At 44.5% G+C, this 27,449-nt stretch overlaps 1 protein-coding gene across 2 annotated transcripts in view; it reads right to left on the minus strand.

The window, feature by feature from the left end:
- Adcy9 (adenylate cyclase 9) overlaps positions 1 to 27,449 on the minus strand; it is a 130,207-nt gene that overhangs the window by 13,545 nt on the left and 89,213 nt on the right. The window contains exons 3-8 of one of the 2 annotated variants that reach the window (XM_051181316.1): positions 25,589 to 25,779; positions 14,152 to 14,313; positions 12,975 to 13,192; positions 7,558 to 7,660; positions 4,961 to 5,169; positions 595 to 754 (exon numbers count right to left, since the gene is read on the minus strand). In XM_051181316.1, the coding sequence (XP_051037273.1) occupies positions 595 to 754; positions 4,961 to 5,169; positions 7,558 to 7,660; positions 12,975 to 13,192; positions 14,152 to 14,313; positions 25,589 to 25,779 (1,043 nt within the window). The remainder of the gene's footprint in view (positions 1 to 594; positions 755 to 4,960; positions 5,170 to 7,557; positions 7,661 to 12,974; positions 13,193 to 14,151; positions 14,314 to 25,588; positions 25,780 to 27,449) is intronic. The other variant, XM_051181317.1, reaches the window with a different exon arrangement.

Consider the following 27,449-nt stretch of genomic DNA (forward strand, 5'->3'; position numbering starts at 1 on the left):
CTGACATCAAGCTTATTTGCTACCAGCTATTATTCACTGAGTGCTGAAAGTGAAAAGCAGCTACTTCCATGTGATCTTAGCAAAGCGGCTGAAAAAAGATGGAAGGAAAATCAGAATTGTCATTTGGGGATACTTCTGTACCACTGCAAAGCCCAAAAGTTGAAACTGGAACCACAGGAAGTGAAGCCTGACTGTAATTGATCTGAAACTTGATGGATACTGAGTGAAGTTGGAAAAGCCTTGTGCCCTCTTTTCTGGCAGGTCCACACTGCTGTGTGTGTGTGTGTGTGTGTGTGTGTGTGTGTGTGTGTGTGTGTTTTACGACAGGCTCTTGTATGTATAGTCCAGACTATCTTCAAAGTCTATATAGTTAAGGATGACCTTGAACTCCTGCCTCCACTCTCTAATGACACAGGTGTGTCCCACATGCCCAGCTTATGCTTTCTGTTTTAAGAGGATGGCTGGAAGCAGTAACAGAGTGTGCCTCTTTAAGGACTTGTATTTCATCCCGATCCCAAGGAATCAGACTTTGCATGAGAGAAGGTGCTAGGGAGCCTGGGAAGCATGGAGAGAACATGGCCTGCTGCTACTTACATGTATGTTTGTCTCAAACTCAGAGGTGATGTGTGAATAAACAGCCAGGGCAGGAAGAGATACCAAGATGGCCCCAATGCAGTGTCGAGGGAGCCAGCCAGCGATCCATTCCAGCAACCGCTTTGTGCACATCATGACATCCTCTAGGAAGAACACCATTCTGGGTCACAGAGCGGAAAGGATCAGGAATAGAAGGTTAGCATGCCATGTCTCAACTGTCCCATGTTGCAGCTTCTGATGCCTGGGGGGGGGGATGCCAAGGGCAACAGACTGCACCCCCTAACTTGTCAACAAGTGAGTGAACTGGCTATACTCACAGATCTTCATACCCAAATGTAAGGTCACCTGCTCCATTTGGGTGAAAGACACTTAGCAAAAACCTCTGTGGGTCTGTGGGGCTTAAAAGAACATTAATGACCCCAAATTAAGTCTACTGTGGTCAGGAAGTCCTGAATGGGGTCTATCTAGAGGTGTTCTATTGAGCCTTTTGGTGGTCATAATGGGAGAGGGTTGTTGTGAGTAGGTAGGGACACAGATGCCTTGCCAGGGTCACACAGTGACACTCCATTGGGACCCACAAAACCTCTACTACCTTCTCCTCAGAAGCTACAGAGGGAAAATAGCTTGCTAATAACATCCCAACATGGGGGCTCACTGTGTCCTGTGCACAAGCAGGTGTTTTCAGAGGTGTTAGCTCTGTTGCAAGCCAAACAGATTCCATTTTGGTTGGGACATTAAGAGCCATTCAGCCTTCTGGAAAATCAAGACACAGCTCACTGCCATTAACCCCACCCCTGTATGTCCAGCTGTCTTGTCCACAGCTGGATCATGGGTATGACAGCATACAGCAGACAGTTTTTTTTTTTTTATTTCCTAAGAGGGGGCTTTCACATTCCCGCAGCAGCATGCTATGGCTTTTCTTACCATTGAAGAGCTAGGTGGGCTACACCCCAGGAAAGTAAAATCCTCCCATGAAGAGCAGGCACTAGGGAAAGTTAGGTTTTGGCTGAGCAAAGAGCTCCCTGAGGCAGGATAGGGCAGCAGGACACTGAGATCCTGGGATGGAGATTAACAGAACATCTCTTAGGTCTGTTGCTGGGGGTATAGACAGGCTCATTGCCTTCAACTCTGGTCAGGAGCCACTGTGGCAACCGGTAGCATGGGTGCCTCACAAATGCCCAGAACTTGCACTATTGGCTTTAAACCCTAAACAGCTATGTACAGTCATGAGCAGCAGTTCCCTATCTTCCAGCCAATGCCCACAGAGAATCAAGTACACTTTCAGGGTCCTTGGACTGCTCTGCTTTCCTAAAATCTAAATGAAAACAGAGGCCTTGGAACATCAAAGAGAAAAACCACAGATACTCTCACAGGCAGGACTCGGAGCCTGTAGGCAGGATAAAGGGAGCCAAATCCCAGCCAGGATATGGAGTGCTTGGAATACTTTACCATGGTCCCCAAGATCATACAGTTTTAAGCAAGACCAGCTGGTCTCAGTGACTTTCCTGGGGCTGGCATGGAAGGAGAGGCTCTGAGCTGGAAGCCTAAGCACTGGCTTCCCTGGGCACCTACACAACCTACCGTGTAGGTCTTTCTGATATGAGATCAGCCGCTCCTAGCCTTTGTCACTGTGGCACTGCATGTCCACATAGGAGTAAAGTGGCTGCCTGGCTCACCAGACTCCTACAGAGTGTGCAGGTAGGAACAGTCCTCTGCAGTTAAGCTCAGGTGGGGCTAATTCTTCCAAACTGGATATAAAGGGACAAGGAACATTGATTAAAGAGTTATAGTAAAAAGGCATAGAGACCAGGACCTCCAGGCTTTAGACAAAAACCTAAAGGGTCTGGGTACACACAGGCACGGCTTCTTTTGGGTGACAGAAACATGTTCAAATTACACTGTGATGATACTTGTACTCAGTATCTAAAACTCAGATTACTAAAACTCAGATTTTTACATTTTTATGGCAGTGCCAGGAACTGAATCCAGGACCCTGATTCTTATCTAAATGAATGAGTTTATTGCATGTGAACTATCACAATAAATTTTATTTTCAAGTTTTGGTTTTCTGAGATTGGGTCTCACATAGCTCAGACTGGTCTCAAACTTGGTATGTTTCCAAGGAAGACCTTTACTTCTGGTTCTTCAGCCTCCATTTTCCAAATGTCTGGGCTTATAGGTGTGCACCACAATGCTCAGTTACATGTTCATTTAAAAAATAAAAGGAAAACAATCCAGGTACTCAAGAGGCAAGAAGACCAGGAGTTCAAGGCCTGCATGGACTACACAGTGAGTTCTAGGCCAGCCTAGGTTACTTCGTGAGTGAGATCCTGTCTCAAAATAAAAAGAGGGGGGACAGAAGGTTGGGAGTGTCTACCTCACCAGATGATACTTGCCCAGCATATGTGAGATCCTAGGTAATCCCCAGCACCACCAAAACAACAAACACAAAAGAAAAAAGAACATTCAGAGGTGGGGACAGTTCTAGGCTTGAGTTCTATAGATGGAGACCCTCGAAAGACTTGTGTGTGAGCCATTTCTTAGGGAGTGGAAACTGGAAGCAGGCAAGTGGGGGCTGGAGCAGGGATGCTGCTGGCTGTGGCCAGCGGGCTTGACCCTGAAAAGAGAATTTCAGGGACGGTGTAGACACATCATTTCAACAGGGTGAGGGTAGTCTCTGTGGGCGACTGCCAGAGAGTGGGTGAGAAATGGAGAGGTGGGTGTTCCAGACAGCCCACCCTAGAGATAATTATGGAAGTTGTAGGACCAGATCTAAGCTGGTTTTTCCCCCTGCTTTGGGATGTTGCCATTTCTATCTTAGCTCAAGCTGTTGAGGGCAATAATCAATGGACTTAGCTAGGCTGAAGCATGGCAGGCCAGTCAGGGACCCACTGTCACAGTAGCCAGGAGGTAAGCACATTTTGGGACTGGGGGATGGATGTGCTTGCAAATGAAATGCTCTGGGCATCCGCACCTACTAAGAGATGGCAGAGAGCTCTGTATTTCCCAGAACCTTGGGTTGGTCTTTTGTCTATTTAAAATGGGCTGTTTTATCCTGCTGTACACATACATCATTGTCTTGCTCAGCCATCATCAGAGAAGCTGCCTCCTAAAGTAAATGGGGACACAGAGATCCACAACTGGACAATGTGAAGAGGGTCAGAGACTTTGAAGCACTCAGTCCTAAATGGGATGTCTATAAAATCCTCCTCCTCAGGGGCCAGGGGCTATGTAGAACAGTAGGGGGAAATATTATAAGAGCCAGAGGGTATAGATGATTCCAAGAAAACAGTGTCTTCCAGATACAACAGGATTGATGCACACATGAACTCAGAGAAACTGAGGTAGCATGCACAGGGCCTCTATACTTCTGGGCCAGATGGGATCCCAAAGCTGAGAAGGGGAAGTGGACAAGAGCTCCCATCCTTAACCAAGAAGTTATCTTCAACTGACAACTGCTTGAAAGGAAAAACTATTTTCTCCAGTGGAATCTCACTGGGAATTAAACACACTTAAGGATAGGTCCTATGCCCACCAGTAGCTGGAGGTGGACGGTGAGGACGATCTGGGAGATGAGGGAGGGGAAACTGATCAGAATATATTTTAACTAAAAACATAAAATGGGCTGGCTGTCTTTTTATTACTGAGCTGTATGAACTTGATATGCTGTAGGTATCAGATCCTTGTCACAGATTGACCTATTATTCCTTTCCACTCTTAACTGTTCTCTCTTTATGTTAGGGTTTTTTGTTTGTTTTGAGACAGAGCTTGTGTAGCCCAGGTAGTCTTGAACTTGCTAAGCAGCCAAGATGGCTTTGAATTCCTGATCCCCCTGCTTCCATCTCCCATGTGCTAGGGTTATTGGTGTGTACCACCATGACCCAGGCGTTCTTTTTAATACAACCGCTACAAAGTGCAAGTTATCTGTTTTTCTTGTTGCTTGCACGTGTGGCAGCATACCTAAGTAAGCGCTGTCTATTCCAAGCTCAGACATCTGATACGACTTCCTCAACTGGGCTGGCCTGGCTCCTAGGTTAGCAGACTTCTGCTCTGCTGCTGCCTGCCCTTTGCACTTCTTCCTCCCTTTCTTCTCACTTCTCCTTTTCATCTCTAATTTAGGAGATCCAGAGTCCATCTGGCTACAGCTGGGCTGCACAGGAGACTGACCTCTCTAGTGTTCCACCTGGGTGGAGGGGGGGGGGTCAGTGCCTGCAAGGAGGATGCCCGTGAGAGGGAAGAAGGGAAGCTCTGCTCTCTTCAAACTCCTGGCCCCTGTGTTGGTTGGTCAGTTTTGCCATCAACTCTGGAGCCAGAAGGGGGAGCTAGAAGCTAAACATTGGAGAGCCACTCTTCCAATGGGGCATACCTGATGGACACTGCTAGGGACAGCACCTCCAGCAGCAGGTCTGCACCAAAGACGGCCAGGGCAGCTGGTGGCGGGGGAGTGGCGGTGGCTGCATATTTTAGGAAGCAGGTGATGGAGAGAATCAGGAACACCGTGGTGGACAGAAACACATCCAGGAGGGAACTGAAGGTGGCGCTGGCAAAAGTCTTCACAGGAGAATTCTTTATGACCTGTTTAGAGCAGGAGAGGACAGGGATGAACGGAGTTGTCCACAGATGGCCAGTGTGAGGGAGTGCTCCTGACTGGACACAGCCTGGGGCTTGTTCCATGTGGATCATCGCCTCATTACTGCCAAATTTAGAGAAGAGGCAAAGAGAAGTTAAGAAACTTACCCAGATCACACAGCAACATACTGAAAGTCAACAGACTCAAACATACTTAATAGTCACTCTGAAAGAGGGTACTGTCTTAAGAGTCCAGGAGGACACATCTGTGAAGGCGGCAGGAGATGGAAGTGCCCAGTGAAGGGATGGACGTGAAAGCTGGTTTCATGGTAAGACAGCAGCCGCCAAGGAAAACTTCCATGTGTGCAATGGGAGCATAGAACCTTTATCAGGAGAGCCTTCCAAGCTGGAGTGGAGGTTCAGCAGTTAAGAGTATTTGTTGTTCTTCAGAGAACCTGGGTTTGATTTACAGAACACACATGGTTGTTCAAAAATTATCCATAAGTCTAGTTCCTGGGGATCCCATGCCCTCTTCTGAGCTCCACGGGTACCAGATATGCATGTGGTACAGCACATTCACACATGAAAGCAAACACACAAGAAATAATAAAATGAGCAATACCTGTGTGGGTGCTGCTCTGGGCTGGCTGGGTGCAGGATGGACATGAAACAATGTCAGGGCAGCCTGATCATGGGACAACGGGCACAGGAAACAGGGCAGTGTGCCAAGTTTACTAAAGAGGTACCTGCACGTTGTCAGGGAATTTAGGAGAGGCACCGTCTCAGTCAGAGCTCTCCACACCCACAGAGGAAAAGCACCACTGCTCCTTGTGTGTGGATGGAGGCCAAGAGTGGCTATCCCCAGGTAACACAGGGAATGAGAGCCAGATAAGCTGTCAGACCCCAGGCCTGTCTTAGGATGAGGAGAGAATGTGTAGCCAGGGGCTTGGGAGAAAGGACAACAAGAACACAGCACACTGCTGATGGGGCTTTGTATTCAGCCTTGGCAGCAGGGGTCAGGGATGAAGGGGCTGGAGGTATATAGGAGGGAAGGCCTGTGACCAGCCCTCAGTTTAGTGCAAGTTCCTTTCAGGTCGAACTGGCTCAATCCCTCAGCTTTGGATAGACCCCAGGAGTGGAGAAGATAGAAAAAGTCAGGACTTGGCCTTGGGAAACGAGAGTGTTGGTCAGGCCCGGAGTCAAGCCTGGACTCACCTGAGTAAAGTGGGCACAGGGCTAGGGTCCTAATATCTACCCATGGAATTCAGAACCTCAGAAGATGGCTTCTGAGGTTCCCTGAAAAGACCTAAGATCTTGGAGGTGAGGCTGCCACAATGACCTCCTCTGCAGGGGCACATGTATTTTTATTGCATTCTGGGAACCTAATTAACATTCTGCAGAGTAGTCAGGGCTTGGGCAGAGAAGACTCAGGACAGCCAATGGGGGGACTTTGTTCTCATGTGACTATCAAGGTTTCCCAACATTCCTGACTCCTGGTCTGGAGTGCTAAGGTGTAATACTTCTTGCTTCACGCAGATACTTGTATTTGTATTTGGAATGTTCAATGACATTCACTGTCCAGTGGGGGACTGACAGGGCAGCAATTTTAACCACACAAGGTAAATGTTAGCCATATTTTCCACATCATGGTCTCTCTGGGTCATGGCCTATTCATAATCGACATGCAGATCTGCCTAATAAGCAAGTGATATCTGAATGAAAACCCTCTTGGTTCTGGGTTTTGGTGATGGTGCACTTTTGGCTCCAGGTTCTTCCATTCATTCTTTTCAAGCGTGCCTGCTGAATATATCCGGTGTGTGGGCTGTGCTCGGATTTAGATAGCATTGAAACAGAGAGCTAAGTGTTAGGTTTAGAAACCAGATGGGGTTCCAATATGGGGTGCACATGAAGAAGAAAGAAGACACAGGGAAGTAAAACCCAACTGCTGTCAAGGACAATTTCTTGGGGGGAAAATGATGTGTGAGCTGAGAGGAAAGTTAACCCCTTAACTCAAGAATACTAAGATAGTATGGCAAAGGGGATATGAACCCTACATTCTGGATGGAGGTACAGACATCTTCATTTTCTAGTCCTATTTCAGAGAGTTGGAAGTGGCAGCATAATAGGGAGAGAAGTGTCACTCGAGAACCCAGAATAGGTGTGACAAGGCATCTTTCCAGGGCTGGGTGCAGCCACCAGAAGACCAGAAACACCAGCTATGGATGAAACAGTTTGCATAAAGGGCCTTGGGTTTCCACATACAGTTCTAACACAGGGCATCCTGGTTGTGGGAAATCAACACCAGCCTTTATTTTCCTGTCACTTGGTAAAACACAAACCAACAGTGTCCCATGAGGACAGTGACTCTGTTGTGAGGTCGCAGTAAGAACGTACCTCTTCCTGGTAGCTGGCTCTGTAGGATCGCTCCAGCTCCTGGTCCAGGAAGTTCAAGCTGAACTGATTGATGGGTGGCTTGAAGAAATAATCTTTCATCAGGCTGGAAGACACAACCAACATACTCCATCAATACCAGCAGAGTCCATCTCAGATGCCTCTCACTGAGCACATCCCCAAAGCTACCTCTGTGACACTGTGTGACAGATGCTATTTCCATAAGCAGACCTCAAGAAAGCCCTTTGTGTCTCTAGACACAATCAAATGCTGTTTTCCTCCATTAAGGATGACAATTGGATCAGCACACTCATTATTAGACCCTGCTTCAGAACGTAGTCCACATATCCAGGGCTGGAGGACAGAGAAGGCAGCCCTCATCCTGTGGGATGATCTTTTCCAAGAGCCAGGAGATCTTGGTGCTGAGAGGACTTGTACTGATTTGGAAGCATCAAATGAAGGCAATTCCAAAAGCTTCCTGTCACCCAGAATACTGACAGTAATTATACCTCAAATCTAACAAGCTGTTACTGCGCTGGTGTTTGCCGCTGGGGTAATTGTAGGGCTACTGCCAGATACTCAGAGTGCAGGTGAGACCTGAAAAGTGATCATGCTCTAAGACTAATAAATAGCAAGGAATCGAACCTGATTTACATGACTCTTTTTTCTTTATGGATTGTCGGCAAATTGTAGTATCATTTGGGGAACACTGGCCCAATTTCAGAAGGCGAATACAAACACGGGGTATAATCTTCCCCACATATAGTAGCCATTAGCCTGGTGTCATATAAAACAGGGAGAGCCTCAAATGCGCCTGTCACAGAGATGCACTTAGTCCTTTTCTTGCTGCAGACCGGATTCTTTACTGTGACAAATATGCAACAACGTATCTTCTCAGGCTCATGTTCTGCCTGCCTGCCTTTCCAGTGACAGAGGGAAGATGATCAGGCAGCTGCTGGAAGATTCTGATACCTCCCTGGCAGCAGTGGAGGGCAGGATCAACCCTGTTAAAGCTGTAAGGCTCTTTTGTAATTAATATTGGGAGTTTCTGCTTCTTGGGTCTCACAGAAAATATAACAACTGCTTGGAGGCACAAGAGAGTAGTCAAGACAGACGGAAGGAGAGAAGGCGTCCTTGAAGGAAGGGAAGGAAGCCAGGTAAGGATTCCATCTTTACCTTCATTTGGTTTTTACTAAAGACAGACATGAGTTCATGCCACTGGCGAACCCTCTGGTGGAAAAACCTGTAATCCCAGTGCTCAGAAGGCCAAGGCAGGAAGATAAGAGTTTAAGAACACACAGGCTATAAATAAGACTGGGGCATGGATGGGGAGGGGGAGAAGAGGAGAAAGGAGGAGAAGGAAAGAAGGGGAGGCGAGAAGAGAGAGACCCCTCCCTCAAGTCCTGGGATTTTTGTTTTGCATAACCATTCCTGGCTCTAAAATCCAGTCTCAATGACTTAAAAAACTAGAAAAAATAGGGACCAGAGAGATGGCTCAACTGTTTTGAGTATCCATTGCGCCTATGGAGCCTATGGCAGTGGAACCAGTATTTATCCCTAGTGCATGAATGTGCTTTGGCAGCCCATTTCCTATGGAGGGATACTCTCTCAGCTTAGATACACAGGGGTGGGAAGGGTGGGGAGGTGGGGGTGTTAGGTCCTGCTCCAAATGATGTGCCAGACTTTGATGATTCCCCTATGGGAGGCCTCACCCTCCCTGAGGAGTGAATGGGGTGTGGGATGAATTGCAGTGAGGGGGGGATGGAAGGACAGAGGGAGAGGGAACTGGGATTGGTATGTAAAATAAGATTGTTTTTATTCATTCATTGCTCTTCCAGAGGACCCAGGTTCAGTTACCAACAACTGAATGGTGGCTCACAATCATACATAACTCCTGTGTCAGAGGATCTGATGTTCTCCTTCTCACATGTAGTACATTTAACACATTTACGCAGGCAAAATATTTATGTGAATAAAATAAAAATAAATATTAAAAATTTAAGTTATAATTTTGGTTGTGAGCCTAGCCTTCAATGGCTGAACCATCTCTCCAGTCCATGAACATATAGTTTGGGGTAACTACAGATAAAGAATGAGGTTCCAAACCCAAGAAAGTAAGAGGCAGGCTAGAAGAAGCCCCGGTCCTGCATAGAAATTGTTCTCACATCAATTTTGACTCTTGGAATTGCAGCTTAATTGCACATGAGTGGTAGACTCCAAGCTGCCCAGTTAAAGCTAAAACCATTTGAATTCAGATACGTGAACAGTCTGCTGAGACAAAAACTTAGTATTCTTTTAAGAGATATAATGAAATTTAGTCGCACACAATCTCGATACAATCCAATGTTGCTAGGCTTACAAAGAATTGGAAAACACAATCATATACAAAAGAAATGCAATCATTGTAGATGAACTTAAGACTTCTGGGAGTCTGGAGTAAGAGGACAGTGATTGTTAACTCATGCCACTGGAATACACGTAACAGCAAAGGCATGAAAAATGAAAGGAGAGTAACTGGTATACACTGCAAGATTTCTTCATTTAAAACAAATTTAAAATTAATTCTAAGCCAACAAATACAGCTTAAGAATGTAGTGCTAGTTTAGCTACAGCCGTCAACCCATGATAACTTATATGGTGGACTCTCCTGAGGAATTTACCAGATCAGACTGGCAAATGGCCTGTGGTCTTTAAAGCTGATTGATGTGAGAGGGTCCAGGCCACTGTGGGCAGTGCCATGCCTGGGCAGGTGGTCCTTGCTGTATAAAAAGATAGCTAAATAAGAGCATGGGGGTGAGCCAGTGAGCAGTGTTCTATTACAGTTTCTATTCCAGATTCCTGCCTTGAGTACCTGCCCTGACTTCCTTCAATGATGCATAATGACCTGGAAGGGTAAGGTGAAATAAACCCTTTCCTCCCCAAGTTGCTTTTGGTCATGGTGTTTATTACCTTGTCAGAATGGAAACCAGAACAGGTATGAATCTGTAACTCCTGGAGCTACAACTAAACTATGGTCTAAGTGTCTAGATACCAACAAACTCTAGGAGAACCACTGGAGAGTCTAATGTTCTTTTCAATAATGGATAGAACAACAGAAAACAAGTTAACAAACAGATTGTCAGAACAATACTGTCAACCACTTGAACTTAACAGATACTTACAAAATACGAAATAGTTAAGGACTGACCACATCCAGAATATATATTCTTTTCAAGTGCATATATCTTCACCATAATAAGCCATATATGAGAACATAAAACAAGTCTCAATTTATATGAAAGGACTGAAATTACACAAAACAAATGCTCAGACAATAGCATTAAATTAAGTATTAATAAAATATTCCCAAATCACTCAGCACACTAAAGGGGCTCCCAGGAGCTCATTCCTGAACAAGGGCAGGGAAGATATGAAGTGAGCTTCATTGTTGTGTTAAAGAGACTGTGTCTAAAAGACCCATTCACCAGTTTGAAGGGGGCCACTGGCCAGATTCAAGCTTTCGAGTGTAGTAACACAGGATGGGAAAGAACAGGAGTACATGAATTCAAGCTAATGATGGTGAATAAAGTAGGAATAGAGAGGGGACCTCATTATGGTGGCTGCTGAACACCAATGGGATCCACCACTTGAACTACCATAGCAAAAATAGCTTCAGACAAGACTCATCAACAGATGTCAGTTAACCTTAAGGAAGTCTACAGGGAGTGCAGTAATTATGAGACCTACCCACAATTGCCTATTAGTCCTAATGAGAAGTTAATAGCAATAATTTGGAGGAATGGGCGATACTTCACCCAGTTGAGATGCCTATCACATATTAAGGGCTCATGGCATCATATCCTCTGGATATGACATAGAGTGAAAGACATGCCTGGCCAGAGAAGCAGATCATGAGCATGATAGGGAAAGACACAAAATCCAATATTCAGATCTTTCTGTAAAAGAGACGTTTTATAAGTTTTTCAACTGTTAATATCATAAAAGACAAAGCTAGGCAGCCGAGGGGCTGTCTCAAATTTAAAGAGACTCTAGAGGATCGACCAGTAAATAAATATATGAGCCTGGATGAGATCCTGGGCTAGAGGGAGAAATTGCCGCCAAAGATGTGACGAATCATTTGACAATCTGCAATATGGACTTAAGGCTAGAAAAAATATCCCTAAACTTCTTAAATTTGATGTATGTAAAACAACATCCTTATTTTTAGGAATTGCTATAGGAAGGGGTAATGATCATTCTGTGTCAATGCTCATAAAGATGGCTGCACTCCATCTTGGTGCAAGGACAGAGAGTTCAAAACTATCCTTAGCAAGTTACAAGACCTAATGGGCAAAGGTGTGGCTACAGTAGGATGTTTGGCAGTCTTATTCTAAATAACAACAGACCTGAATCTGAGGTGTGGCTACTCCTGATCCTCAAGGCTAAGGAACAAGAAGCTGGAGCTAAGGTGTGGTTACTGAACCCTTAGAATTAGTAAGGAAGAAATGTCTGTTTGTTCCGTATACATGATACTGTGTTCCCCTTTTTGGTTAAGGTATATAAGAGTGATAAAAAATAAACTTGTGGCATTTCAGTATTGATCTGCTCACTGACTTCTATTCTGTGTCTCTTTCTTTATTATCTATAGCTAGCCTTTCCTTCATCCACATTCCCCCACTCAGATACGGACCTGGGGCTGCTCGGCTGATTCTGATTGCAGCCCCACAAAGACAGCTCCCAACAATTCAGTATCCAAAATACTTCTTCTCAAATGATTCAAAAACATAAAAAGAGGAAAGGAAGAGAGGTAGGAGAAGGGAACAGAGGAAGGAAGGGGGAAAAATGAATGATAAGACAAATACAGACTGAGTGTGGTGGCACACACGTCTGCTGGAGCTGAAGGATTGCTGTAAGTTCAAGGCCATTTTGATCTACATAGTAAGGTCTAGGCCAACCAGAACCACACAACAAGAACCTGAGTCAACTACTATTCCCCCAAAAGTTGGGGGAGGGCAAATAAGAACAAAATATAATGATAAAAATATCATAAAGCCTATTTCTTTGTATGGTACTCAAAACAATTAAAAAAAAGGGCAGGGAGATGACTCAGCAGGTAATGGCTTTTGCCACCAAGCCTAACAATCTGTATTTGAACCCTGAACTGACCTCCAATGTGTATTATGCTCAGGAGCACACACACTAAAGAAATATAATAATAATAATAAAAATAAAAACAAATAAAATGCTAGAAGTTGGTAGATCAGGCAGTGAATTTCAAATTAACTCAGAATAAAAATAAAAACATGGATGAGGCAACACAAAGAAAGAGCACAACTCCGGAAGACTTCCACTATCGCAGGCTGCACAACTCCCGAAGACTGCCACCATCGCAGGCTGCACAACTCCCGAAGACTGCCACCATCACAGGCTGTGGGGCTTACCTGTCTTCTTTGATGACATCTACAAAGTGGGCATCAGTTTTCTCACGGATGTTCTTGAACCTCAGTGGGAGGAGGGCCGACTGGTCCAAGCTCACACCTGCCCACCGTCCCTTCTCCTGCAGGATCTCACACAGAGAGGTCTGGCTGTTGGTGAGCTTCTCCTCTGGAGGAGGGCTCAGGAGTCCATTCTGGGTTTTGGAGTTGGGTCCTCCAGAAGCCTGCCTCAAGACAAAGAGGAAGGAGCAGAGGGAGTGTAGTCGCCAGGAGTACATGCTGGTTCTCACCCCCCAAACCCCCAGCATGCTGGAGCTTCCACACAGAGGACTGTGAATCTATTCCCACCCATCATTCCACTTTTCCCCTAACCCTGCTTTGCCCAAGGCCCTGCTTTGGGACAGGGATGTCTGGGTGTTCAGCAGTCAGAAAAAAAGAGGTCTTAGAACATCCATGGAGTGAAACAGATGAGTTTAACACAGAAGAGAGCTGTGGCCAATGTGTTTCCCAAGGAGCTTCAAGGAAGATTCTGGGGGTAGGAATGCCTAGACTTCTGGATGAAGGAAGAACAGGACTTAGTTTGGGGAGCCTCTGGCTCTGAGAAATATCCCATCTGAGTCCCTTGCTGATACTGGCAGATGTAGAAGGGGGGGGTGTGTGTCCAAGGAGCCAGTTTCCAAAGCCTTCCTGAAGCTCTTTGTTCAGGGTTTACTCTGCTTTCCACTCCAGTCTGCCCTGGTCTCAAAGCCTTGGCTTCAGGCAGCCTCCAGGCTGTTAGCTCTGCCTCAGAAGCCCCTTTCTAGGGTCATCTCTTATCTGGAGGAGCCACTTTGTCCCCCTTGCACCTCTGCATTCTACCAAGTATAAAGCCCAGCCCAAAGCTCTGTGAAGACTTTGGACCTATATGCCCTGGAAAATCTCATCCAGTTTTATTTTATATGGATTGGCTCTAACTGGCCATCCTGCTTTTTGTTGTTGTTTTATTTTTCTTCAGTGCTGGGGATCAAATCTAGGGCCTTGCACATGCAAAACACATGCTCTACTTTCTCTTCTGAGCTACAATCCCAGCCCTGCCACCATTTTATTTATTGGTCTATTTAACCCCACACCTAGAAGGTGTGGAACGCTATTCCTAAGAGGAGTTATTCTCAGAACTAAGAAGTTGACGAGACAGGAATGTCACCTTAGGTGGATGCGCCAGGAGAGGTACTGACAGGAACAACAGCCATGAGCTTGTTACCTTGGTGCCGGTCTTAGGCTCATCTTGACAGCCATTTTGCACAGCTCCTCCTTCTGCACCATCTTCAGATTTGGGAGCAAATGTGATTCCACAAGAAGGGCAAGTCTGAGAGAAAACACAGGCCATAGGAATATACTTGCAGAATACCTCCATGATACACAGTTCAAACATCCCAGGGGTGTTGTTAAAACCTGTCCTCACACAGAAACGAAGGAAGCAAGTGGAAGGCTCAGTGAACTGCACAGGTTCAGGAAGACCTAAGAACAAACTGGCAGCATGAAAAGGGAAACAAAAATCTATACCTGAATTCAGGGCAGCACAGCCAAAAGGAAATACAAATGCCCATTGACTGACAGATCAAACAACTGTGCTCATTCATACTAGGGGATGTCACTCAGTCACGACAAATCAAAACCCCAACACCTGCTTTGGCACACACAAACCTTTGATATAATATGCTTTTTTACAATTAAATCTATTCTTTAACAATTTCATATGTGCATATAGTACATTAATTACTCTCAGCCTCACTCTTTTTTTAAAATCTCTCTCCTGCCAGTTTCCCCTCCTTCCTACAAATCTTTCCCATGTTCCCATCTTTTTGCTTTGTGTGTGACCCACAGAGTTTATCTAGAACCATTGGTGTGACCATGGGTTTGGAATTATCCACTAGAACCTAGTGGATTTATCAGTAGGCAGACAATGACTCACGCTCTTCCAGATCTGTCAGTAAGCCAGTAAGCTCAGCACAGAGGGGTAGAGTCCCATGAGCTCTACCTCATCCATTACTGACTGCAGACAAGGCCAATATTGTGCTAGTCCAATGCCGGTAATTGAGCTGCAGGGACTTCATGATTGCAATAGCTATGGCCTACCTAGCAGATGACATTTTGCAGCCCTTCTCATCTTTCAGCTCCTCTGCCTCATCTCCTACGATGTCCTCTGAGTTTTACAAAGGGTTACAAATGTCTTGTTTAGGGATGTTGATCTCAGTTTCCCAGACTTGTGCATTCACTGCCATTCACCTGAGTCTGGCCCCATGTTACCTGAAGCCTTCCACGTGTGTTGTACAAGTCTGTGTACCTGGGTGCCCTCTATCATGCTCACTGAAAAAAAAAAGGCCAGGCATGGCGGTGAACACCTGCATTCCCAGAACCTGGGAAGCTGACAGGAAGACTGTCACTAATTCAACGACAGCCCAGTCACACAATTACATAATGACTTTCAGGTCAGTCCACCAGGGATATCCACTGTCAAAAAGCAAACAACCACAATAAAAATAAGATACAAAAGGCTATATACTATGTGATTCCATCTGAGAAGTTGTGGAATGCCCAGGAAAGGTAGTTCTAGAGAAAGCAGATTAATGGTTGTTAGGAGTGAAGAGAAAACAGTGACTGCAAACAGCTATTGGTTATGCTGAATGTTTATGTGCCCTTCTCTTAGCATAATTCCTGCAGTGACAGTAATAGGAGGTAGGGCCTTTGGTAGGTGATTAAGTTATGGGGCCCATGCTAGTATATGTGGGATTATTGCCTTTATAAAACAGAACCAATTAATGCTCTTGTCTCTCCCATATATCTATGAACCAGGATTATGTCCTCACTGGATATCAAATATATTGGTTTCCAGAACAGTGAGCAATAACTTTAAATTTTTAATTTATTTTTAATTATGCTTACATATGCACATGTGAGCAGGTGTCTGAGGAAGCCAGTTGTGATCTGCCCAATTTGGGTGCTAGGAATTAAACCCTCTTAACCTGGGTTAATAACTTAGCCACCAAACCATCTCTCCAACACTGAAACAGTTTCCTATTGTGTATGTCATCCAGTTGGTAGTTTTTTGTTACATCAGTTAACTGGAGTAAGACAGGTTTTCCTTTTTTTTTTTTTTAAGGGGTGATGAAGATGTTCTGAAGTAATGGTGATGGTGATACTACCTTGAAAATATACTGTAAACTGAATTGTACATGATTAAATTGGTTTTGCTATATGAATCACATTAAAGTGATAAACTAGTGAACAAATTGATCACCAGTTCTTGAACAATAGCTAGGCTCTGGTCTATGAGCACTGGGTGATAGGCATATACAGCCTGAGTTGGGCTGAAAACTAGGGATACGTGTTGATCCATAAATTCCAAGGGAAGCAAAAGTATGACTCAGTACAGGCCAGGGTAGAAGGAGGAAATCTTCATTCTCATATCCAGGAGCTTTGAGTCTCAGCTGTTACTACCTTCAATAACCCCCCACCCCATTAAGATCACTTTATCTCAGGACCCCCATGTGTGAGGTGAATGGGAAAACTTTTCTTGGAGAGATGTTTTAAGGATTGAATGGGATGAGTACAGCCTAGCACAGTTCCTGGAACTCACTATGTCCTAAACAGTTACTAACTATTGTTAACGCGACACGGCAGCCTAGGGACCGCCACGGGATGACAATGGTTAATTACTAATGAAGATGATTTCTTCTCAGTGAGAACTAGTAAGCTCTGGGATTAATTGTGGAAGACTAGATATTATTGGGAAATTAAAAGGCATAATACTTCATAGCCTAAGAGCAAGAGTATAACCCAGGTTCACATCCAAACTGAGGTCACGGATCGATCACCGCCACATGAAGTAAAAGGGTAAAGGTTCTAAGGGGTCATGTAGTTTAGGAATCTGACATAATGCAGACTGAACATCCATATTTCTTTACTAACTAGCATATCTGAACAAATATACTAGCTCACAGGTAGAGTCTGCTTGCATTCTTTGCTTTTGATCTCAGTTGTGTGTGTCTATGTGCTGGGCTGGGGAGCATGCTGAAGTCAGAAGGCAGCTCCATGAAGTTGGTTTCCCCTTCTATTTTTAAGTGGGTTCAGGGGATCAAATTCAGATTGTGTGGCAAGCACTTTCCTCATGGACCCATCTCCTTAGCATTTTCTTACACTCTAAAACTGATATGTCAACAAGACTGAACTGTTCCCATTGTTAAATTAGTATAGTAATTTTTATGGGATGGTATCTCATATATCTCAGGTTAGTCTTTTTTGGGGGGAGGGGCATGTTGAGACAGGGTTTCTCCGTGTGGCCCTGACTGTCCTAGAATTCACTCTGTAGACCAGGCTGGCCTTGAACTCATGGAGATCTGACTGCCTTTGCCTCCTGAATGCTGGAATTAAAGGCATGTGCCACCACACCTGGTTACAAAAAATGATTTTAAAACGTCTTCTATTGACTAGGTTAAAGTTCAAACATTTGCTAATGGACAATGTTAAGAGTCAGTACTGAACTTGCCACACAAACATCTCCCAGAACCATGTTTTTTTTTTTTAAGCCGGGTATGCCATGAGCACCTGTAATTCCAGCCAGCACTGGGGAAATAATGACAGGAAGATTCCTGGGCCTTACTGGCTAGCTAATTCAGATGAATCAAGGAGTTCCAGGTTCAGTGACACTGACTGTGTCACTAAGATGGGGAGTGGCTGAAGGAGACACCTGTCAGTGACATCTGGCCTACACACATGCACACACACATGCATGCACACATTATCCAATATCCAGTACAAAGTGACCCTGTGGTCCCCAATGAAGGGATGAAGTAAATGGGCCCAAGAGATTCCTAGTTCTGAACTGGTATCCCTTATTTAGAAGGGTGATGAGAGCTTGCATTGGTACCAGTGCAGTGGTTGGCTTGTCCTCCAGGGGGCATAATATACATTTCACTAACCAATAGTTGACTAAGGAAAGAAGGGACACAGCTTAGTGGGGACAGGTTGACTTTATGGTTTGGAAGGCATTCATTTGAGTCTTGAAAATGGGAGGGTGAAACAGAAATAGTAAATATTTCTCCGACAATTTTTTTTTTTTTTTGGTTTTTAGAGACAGGCAGGGTTTCTCTGTGACTTTGGAGACTGTCTTGTAGACCAGGCTGGTCTCGAACTCACAGAGATAGGCCTGCCTCTGCCTCTGCCTCCCAAGTGCTGGGATTACAGGTGTGCGCCATCAACTCCCAGATCTCCGACAACTTTTAAACATCAAGACTCAAGAGTAACTACACAGTGGTTAAAGCTATTAACACTGCCACCACCTTGACACAGTGGCCCTGGTTCTAACAGGTGGAAGGCCTCTTAAAGCCTCCTTTACAAAATGGAGTTATGTCTTCCTAAAGTATGTCACTGTAAGGACACCAAGGATGCTCATATGAAGTGTGTCAGAGAGTTTAAAAAACAGCTTTTTATTTTTATTTTTAAGACACAGTCTCAGGGCTGCAGAGGTGGCTCAGTGGGTAAGTGTGCTTGCTACTCAATCATGAGGATCAGAGTTCAGATCCCAACACTAATGTCAGGAAGCTCACAAACATCTGTAACTCCAGCTCCAAGGATCTGACACCCTCTTCTGGCCTCCATGGGACACCAACACAAGTGTGCATACATATCAACACACAGACACACACACACACACACACACACACACACACACACACAATTAAGTAAAATAAGTATTTTTAATTCATGGTCTCACTATATAGCCCTGGGTATCCTCAAACTCACTACACAGTCTAGTTCAGGTTGTCTTTGAAGTTGCAATCATCCCGCTTCCACATCCCGAGTGTTGGGATTATAGACATGTGCCACCACATGCTTCAAAGCCATTTAATTTTGTGTGCCAGCTCTACTCATGAGGTACTCACAGACCCTTCAATTGAGAAGGATTTTAAGAGCACATTTTGGCTACATGGAGGGAATTGATTGATTGGTGATGTCTGCCATGGGCAAAAGGCTGGACAAGTGGGAACGTGGTGGTAACAGACAGCTGCCATCTCAAGGCTTTCTTAGCAGGGTGGCACCGGGGGACCTGGACCTGCGGCAGATCATTTCACTGAACTCTGAAAACGAGGCTTTTGGATAGTCTCCTTTCTCAGCCATTTTCTTTTGGGGAGGTTTTCTTGATTAAAAGTTTAGAACAAAAACCAAGAATGGTGGTTCATGCCTTTAGTTCAAGCACATGGGAGGCAGAGGCAGAGGCAGGTGGATCTCTGTTTGAGGCCAGGCTGGTATACAGAGCAAGTTCCAGGATAACCAGAGCTACACAGAGAAACCTGTCTTGAAAAACAAAGCAAAAAACAAACAAAAAAAAGTTTAGAACAAATGAAAATTTAAAAATTTCAGAAAGATCTCCTCTCCAGGGAAGACACTCTCCTGTCTCAACAAAGTCTGGAGGCCCCTTTGCAGCATGAGGCATCTACTTTCTCTACACCACCACAGCAATTTCCCTTTGATTGTTTCTCCAGCTTAATTTCAATCTGAATTGAAACATCTCATAACTCAGATTTTGCTGAGCACTGACACATCTGTGAAACTTTACCCACTCAGCTAAAATGTCCATCTCTCCCCTCTGCTTCTGGCATCCCCATTGTCACCAAGAACCTCCCACCAACTCAGACAAGAGCCTTTCCTATACCTGTGGGGGCATGGCTCACTGTGGAGCAAGGCTGGCGGACATGATAGGAAAACTCACTATTGGAATGGCAGCAGCTATGATTTAGAAATGTTTATGTGCTAAAGACACAGAGTGGCAGTCAGGTTTGCAGTCTTGACCACACGAAACCTGGTGCTGAGAAGTGTCAAGAGCACTTGCTATGCAGGCATGAGGACTTATACCCAGATCCCAGCACCTATATTAAAAAAAGCTAGAATGACCAGCAGCCTGTAATCTTGGTGCTAGAGCTGGGGCAAGATTGGAGGGTCACTGGGAATTACTGGATAGACAGCCTAGCCTAAAAATCACTGTGTTCCATGTACAACTGAGAGACCTTCAAGTCTCACAGAATGAGATGGAAAGTGATAAGGCAGGACAACCAATGCCCTCCCCTGGCTACCACACGCACACACAAGAACACATGTATATGTATGTGTATAATCATATATATATGCATGCATACACTACACACATACAAGCTTGAGCACATAGACAATGACATAAGCCTTCTAAAGACAGATGGTTTGTGGACTCTGGGGTTTGACTCAAGAGCTCCTGGCCATGACCACCATGGGTTTTACTCTGGCTGCCTTTCCTGTCACAAGGAGGGCCTAGCACTTTGATCTGTTAGACCCTGATTGCCTGAAATGACCCAAACTGCTGTAACTGCTACCTTGGCTCCTCTGATGTGGTTCTACTGGTATACACACTAAAGGAAGTGCTACAGTCCCCTAAACAGCATACTTACAGGAAACAGCATACCTACAGGCCAAGGAGTTTTCTGGCTGTTGCCTGGGTAACCCAAGAGTCCTTGGAAACTCATCAAGAGCACATTTCACCTTTTCCAATCCCCTGTGGTGGATATGGACTTTGAAGGGAAAGTCCGTGTGTATTAAGTCCATGTATACTCTTCTAATACACACGGACACATTTTCAACTGTTTCTGACATGTTTCTATGTACACACTCTAATTCTGGTCAGAATACATTGCACAGAGTTAGAAAGTAGGGTTGCTGGTTTTTGTCTGTTTTTATTCAAGGCCACTTCCCATTGCAAGATAAATCATTTTGAGGTCAACACCTGTTCCTTTTCCTAACTGCCACAGGAGGGAACAGGGAAGACTTTAGGGAACAGAAATATCAGTGAGGTCCGGGATGTGCTTGTTTAGTCTACTGATTACTGACTATCCATGTGTTATCCATGTGCACCAGTACTAGAAGAAGCATCTGCCATCATGACAGTCAAGTTGGACACAGCTGGCTGGGGTAAGCAATACTCTGTGACAAAAGACATCATTGAGTTCTCGAAGCTCTTTGTGTCTCAGTTTTTTCCTCCTCAGAACACCCATAATACAGAGACAATAAGTTCCATTTACATAAGAGGAAACCAAAGCAAAGAAGAGAATATAGTCAGTCATGGAGGAACTATGAGCCCAAGTAAAAACAAAAAAACAATAAGCCCCAAGTAAAAACAAAAAAACAACAAGCGATTTAACCCTAACCACCACACACTGGGTGCTCCATGTTGGGAAGAAGTCACTAGGCTAACTATACCACCTGTGGTCAGGTCTTTGTCACTTTAAAAAAAAATGGACTAGGGCTGAGCATTGGTGGCACATGTCTTTAATCCCAGCACTCAGTCAGGAGGCAGAGACAGGTGGATCTCTGTGAGTTTGAGACCAGCCTGGTCTACAGAGCAAGGTCTAAGGCAATACAGAGAAACCCTGTCTTGGAAAACCAAACACCAAAAACCAACCAACCAACCAACCAACCAAACAAACAAACAAAAAGACTAGGTATGGGCAAGAGCATTTTCAGAACAGATGATTTCTGCTGGGAAAATATTCAGAAGTAAACAGACATGAATCCTTAGAGGAAAACACAAAGCAGCAATTATCACAGAAAAGAAAAGTTCCCCAGACTTGCTAACAGGAAGCAGAAGTGCAGGAACACTGGTGGCAAAATCGTGAATAAACAACTGTAAAACTCAGACACAAGATCTCAAAGCCACCTTGTAAAGACTCAAAGAACACTGAATTACTGAACCTTTAATTCCTCAACCCTACAGGACTTCTGGACTTCAAAACTAAGGTTGGTTAAAAAAAAAAAAAATTCAAGTGAAGGGTAGACTAGATTCATCCAGAATCTTGTAATCCCAGAAGCACAGGCAGAGATTCAGGCCAGCCTGGGCTGCATGAGACCCTATCTTAAAAAGACAAAAAAAGAAAAAAACATATAGATTAGTTTCAGCAGACTGTGAAGAAAGATTGTTACTATGTTGTGTAAATATCCCAACAGAAAAACAAAATAAGGGAAGTATTTAGTATTTCAGTAAATTTCATTTACACATAACACTGCAATCTGATAATATTCATTAAACATATTATACATATCTTTTCACTTCAACATAATTTCCTTATTGAATTTTTGTTTACTTATGTTGTATACACGCTGTGGCATGCATGTGGAAATCAGGACAACTTGTGGGAGTCAGTTCTGTCACCATGAGGGTCCTGGGGACTGATCTTAGTTGTCAGCATTTGGTGAAGGCCCCTTTACCTGTTGAGCTATCTCATGGGCTTCAAAATTTCTTTTGAAAGCATTTTCTGACTTGTAATTGTGGGAAACAGGGTCAAATGTGTTGTTGCATGCCTTTACTCTCAGTACTCGAGAGACTGAAACAGGATTGTGAGTTTGAAGCTGGTTTGGGTTTTATATATATAGCAGCAGACTGCCTCCTAAACACCTCTCTGATTTCCGAGTTCTTGGAACAGGCTGCTAATGCAGCCCTGTGGCTAGGAAATCCTGTCTGGGCTGTTTGACTCATAATTTCACAAGTCAACCAGACCAGAGTCCCTTTTGCATCTCATACTTGTGTTCCTCCTGAGAATGAATTGCATAAGGGAACATATTTTGAGAGACACCATTTTATGTTAGGCCTCCCCAGGCTACAGGGTCATAAATCCACAAGGAGTTTACCTTCTACCATGAAGTGGTCACTGACAAAGAAAAAGCAGCCTGCTGAGGGGAAGTAAACAGATGCTGTGTAGGATTCCGGTGCAATGGAGAAGCTAATATTAGGGCACACAAAATCACCAAGGCAACAGACCAATGTCACATGTTCAAGGCACTGACAGGTGTATTGGAGAAAATGGCACAAAGAATGCAGAGCAGTCAACTGGCATTTTACAAAATCTCCTACTGGACACAGGATCTTACAGGGCTGATTATCATCTTCACTGCCGTGGGTGCAGACTCAGGGTTCTGCCCTCTCTGTAGAATCATAGCACAGTTACCAGTGCTACTGAGTACTCAGGACTGGATGTCTGCTCGCTTCTGTTGCTGGGGAGATGGGACTGTAAGAAGGGCTCCTGGCAGTAGCTATTTCATGGTGTGACTTGCTCTTCATCTTTTCAGGTTCTGTGTACCCCAAGTGAATCCAAATGATTCCAATGTTCTGGGACAGCTCTAGTCAGAAAAATTCTGACCATGTGCCCAAACTATCCACCTAGAAGCCAGGAATGGTACTCCATGAGCTAAGTGACCCTTCTCTCCTGAAAGGGACACGAAGACCTTTTCCCCCTCTCACAAATGTCTTGGCAGTTCAGTCAACTTGATAGATCCTGTTTTCCATTTCCAAGAATTCATGTTATTTGGAAATGTGTACATGGCGATAGAATATGCTAAGTAGTTTTTTTCCTTCAGATCCAAACATCTTTACAACTAGAAGAAAATGGTCTTTTAATATTAGAGAACTCTATCTTAAGTCATAGACTCCCTGATGCTAGAGAAGCCAGGGTGTCATGGGGAACTCAGTCATGCATGCCCAGCAGGCAGATGAACATAAGCCATTAATTTTGAGTTTTGAACTCTATTTTCCTATTTAAATAAGGCTCAGTTTGAGGCCTGGAGGAAACTATTTCTTCCATATGTAAAAGAACACTTTTGGAAAGCCACATGTTTACCCTTCCCTACCTGTGTTGAGTCAGTCTGTAAGCCCCTTCTGCTGATGGTGAAGTACCTGTCCCCATCTCTAAGGCAGGCTGTTCAGGCAAAGTCAGACATGCTGTCACCCAGGCTTGTAGCTCAGTGTTCTTCCCCTCTCTCCCAGAGGACACTGGGCAACGTTGGGGACATTTAGGTTAGCATGACTGGGGAATGGGTTTATCTGGCAAAGTATTAGAAAGCAGAGGTCAGTGATAGTGCTGACCATCTGGCACCTGCAGCACAGCTTCATTAAACTAATAAAGCACATGACTATGATGATAAATGAGTGCTTTTCATAAACCTGGACACAGCAATGACCAGAAGTAATAAGGATGATGGGTGCTTGGATACTGCAGCATATTGGAGACAGGATCTTGTTCTCTAGTCAGGCTGGTCTCATACTCACAGTAATCCTTCTCCTTCGGCCTCCTGAGTGCTAGAATTATAGACATAAGCTACTATACTCAGCCTATACAAACTCTTGAGCTTGTGGACATGCACTTAGCTTTTAAATCTGCTAATTAATGTAGCTAAGTCATACTAGACCACAGCTGTTACCATATCATACTACCGTTTTGTTATCTGAAAGCTCCAAACAGCAAAGAACTATTAGATCTAGATCTCTTTTTAAAAATGGAGACATCAAATATTTAAAGTGAAAATAAACAGAAGGGCTGAGTAAAATGCTTGCAATGTAAGCATGAGACCAACCTGACTTTGATCCCAGCACCCATGAAGAACTGGGTCTGATGACATGCACTTAGGCTCTTAGTGCTGAGGAGGCAGGGACAGGACACTGTCCTGTCAGTCTGTCTAACTGGTGAGCCCCACGTACTAGTGAGAAAGCCTGTGTTTTGTTTTTGTTTTTTTTTTTTTAAGTTGGAGATAACAACAGAGGCTAACCTCCAGCCTTCAAGCATGAGTACTTGCATGAACATGCGCGCACACACACATGTACACACACATACCAACAGGCAACAGAGGCATACATGCAAACACAGACATACAGAGAGAGAGAGGAAGAGAGAGGAAGAGAAAGAGAGAGAGAATATAAATAAAGTAAAAGTAAAAACATAAAGAGGGTGCCAGTAGGGAAATTAAATCCAATGTGATAAGGAAAAAACAGCTTACAAGGAGTAAAATTTCTTCTGCCCAAGGTTGAGTGTGCGAATTCTTTGGTAGTTTATTAAGACATAGCAGCCTAGAAATAGACAATTCTAGATTGCCCCCGGGAGGTCTCTGGGGGCCAGAGTGTCCTCAACAATGCTCTCTTCTTCACAGAACTGCATTGCAAGATTCACCTGTACCAACACAATTTAAGATAACCACAAAATTGTCAGGCAGTGGTAACACACACCTTAATCTCAGCACTCAGGAAGCAGAGGCAGGCAGATCTCTGTGAGTTCAAGATCAGCCTGGTCTACAGAGTGAGTTCCAGGACAGCCAGAGCTACACAAAGAAATCCTGATTTGAAAAACAACAACAACAACAACAACAACAACAAAAGAAAGAAAGAAAGAGAAATTTAAAAAATAATCAAAAAATTGTGGATTTCAAGAAATGGAGAGTATTAAAGGTGGTCTCCAAAATAAAACAAATTCCAGCTCTCAAAGCATAGTGTGAGGAGAGTTACCTTTACTGAGAGGTCTCCAAGACACTACAGGTTACAGAAAAAAAATTAACTAAACTCAAATGAGAAATATCTTTATGAAGAACAGAGAGGGAACGGAGGTATATAAAAATGCTAAAAAATGCAAGCATATTAAAAATGTACAATGTAACTAACTTTATACTAAACTCTTAAATTATGAAAACTAAATTGAAAGGCATCCTGAGTCATTTTCCATATGGTGTTTATTGTGTGTTTTACTGTAGAATTACTACAAAGTTGTAGAAGAAAGAAGGAGAGGAAAAAAAAAACTAACCTTAAGGTTATCAAAGGTTTTGACAGTCTGTGCCAAGTCACTGACACTCCCTGGCGATGCTGTCCCCTGTCCCCTAGGGCCTGAGGACACCCGTGAGCCGTCAATGACCTCAAAGCCAGAAAGCAGGGCCTCTGCACAGCTGCAGTGAGACTCCTTGGCTCTCTGACCCGATATCAGGTATGTCTTCAAACCTACGATGGATAAAAATTACAATCAGCACAGATGGAAACCACGGTTGGCTGAGATACAGCAGGGTCTTGTTCTCCGTGGGTGGAGAGCACACTCCTGTAAGTGGAAGTCTGGTGAAAAAAACGTGAGTGCCAAAGTTCATGATTGCCTTCCTCTGTTTTCCCAGACAGACGCAGCCTCAGAGGTGTACCATTTGCCTCCAAGGTGTACCATTTGTTTCTATAATGTTTACTCTGAAGAGAATGGCTGACTACATGCTTGACCTCTGAGAACTAAAATAAATGTTAACAGTTCTTCCACGAAGGCATCTTGTGCCTGCTGTGTGAAGGAAGCAGAACAGACTGGGGGCCCATTCCACAGTCTACTTGGCTTGGTTCTGATCTGTAAATGTCCATCCCTGATCTCAACACCAGGCAGGGTCCTGCATCCAGGAAACCATCCAGCTGCACTGCAAGAGAAGATACAGACAGCTTTTCCTGGAGGAGTGCAGTGCCTGAACAGCAGCCTGTCTCTGCTGCCACAACCCTAAAACATGCCTCAGTGCGTGTACTCCTGGGGTTGGTTGTTGCTTGGTATCTGGGATACCAGGCCACTGTTCATTCACCGAGTACTTTACCAAGCACTTCCTGTCTACAGTACATTAAGAGGGACACAGAGCAGACCATAGGACACACCAGCTATGTCCAAGTGAAGAGGGAGCCCAGATGGCAGAGGAGCAGGTGTGACAGTGGTTTTGTCACCACCACGCAGGGGGTTAAAGGAGCATGAGAGAGACCACCTTACTGTCCTCTCCAAAACTCAAAGCCTGCTACTATGATGGAATTAAGAGGCAGGGCTACAAGTTGTGGTAAGGCTGTGGAGGGCTCCTCCCTTGTGGACAAGCCTGAGGTCCTTATAAATGTGTTTTGTAGTATTGGTAGCTTTTCCTTCAGCCCTGCAGACAAGTCCTTCCCTCAGAAGGATACAGCCCTCACTAGACAACCAAATCAGTACCAATGCCTTGATTGAGACTTACAAGCCTTCAGATTGTGAGGTGTAACTTTCTCTCTTTATAAACCATCCAGTCTGTGATATTCTGTTATGGCAGTACCATCAGACTAGGACAGAGCCTTCTGAGCAGCATGTCCTCCAAGAGAGGTCAGCCCAGTCATACATCCCCAGACAGTGGATATTTCTAGAACAGTTTGTGGGGATTTCTCCAATAAAAGTCTTTGGCAGGTATAATCAACAGATGGTGCTGAGCTCAGTATGGCTGGATCTCTGTGTATGTGTAGTGTGTGTGTCTGTATGTGTGGTGTGTGTATGTGTAGCATGTGTGTAGTATGTGGTGTGTGTATGTGTAGTGTGTGTGTGTAGTATGTGTTTAGTGTGGTGTGTGTGTGTGTAGCATGTCTGTAGTGTGGTGTGTGTATGTGTAGCATGTGTGTAGTGTGTGGTGTGTGTGTGTAATGCACTCCCCATGGATGTCACCAGAGTCTGCATCATAGATGCCACAAGAAAGCAAGAAGAAAGAGTAAGGAAGGGGCTGGTGGAAAAGCCAGACACTGGATGGGAAGGGTGGTAGTGCCAGGCTGTGTTAGGCAGCCAATACAAGGATAAGGGTGTGGTTGTTTGAAGAGAAGCCCTCAGCATGAGGCTCAGGCTCCATCGCCTGTTAACTGTAGGACCTACT

Source organism: Phodopus roborovskii, unplaced genomic scaffold (genome assembly GCF_943737965.1).
Source record: "Phodopus roborovskii unplaced genomic scaffold, PHOROB, whole genome shotgun sequence".
Taxonomy (NCBI): Eukaryota; Metazoa; Chordata; class Mammalia; order Rodentia; family Cricetidae; genus Phodopus; species Phodopus roborovskii.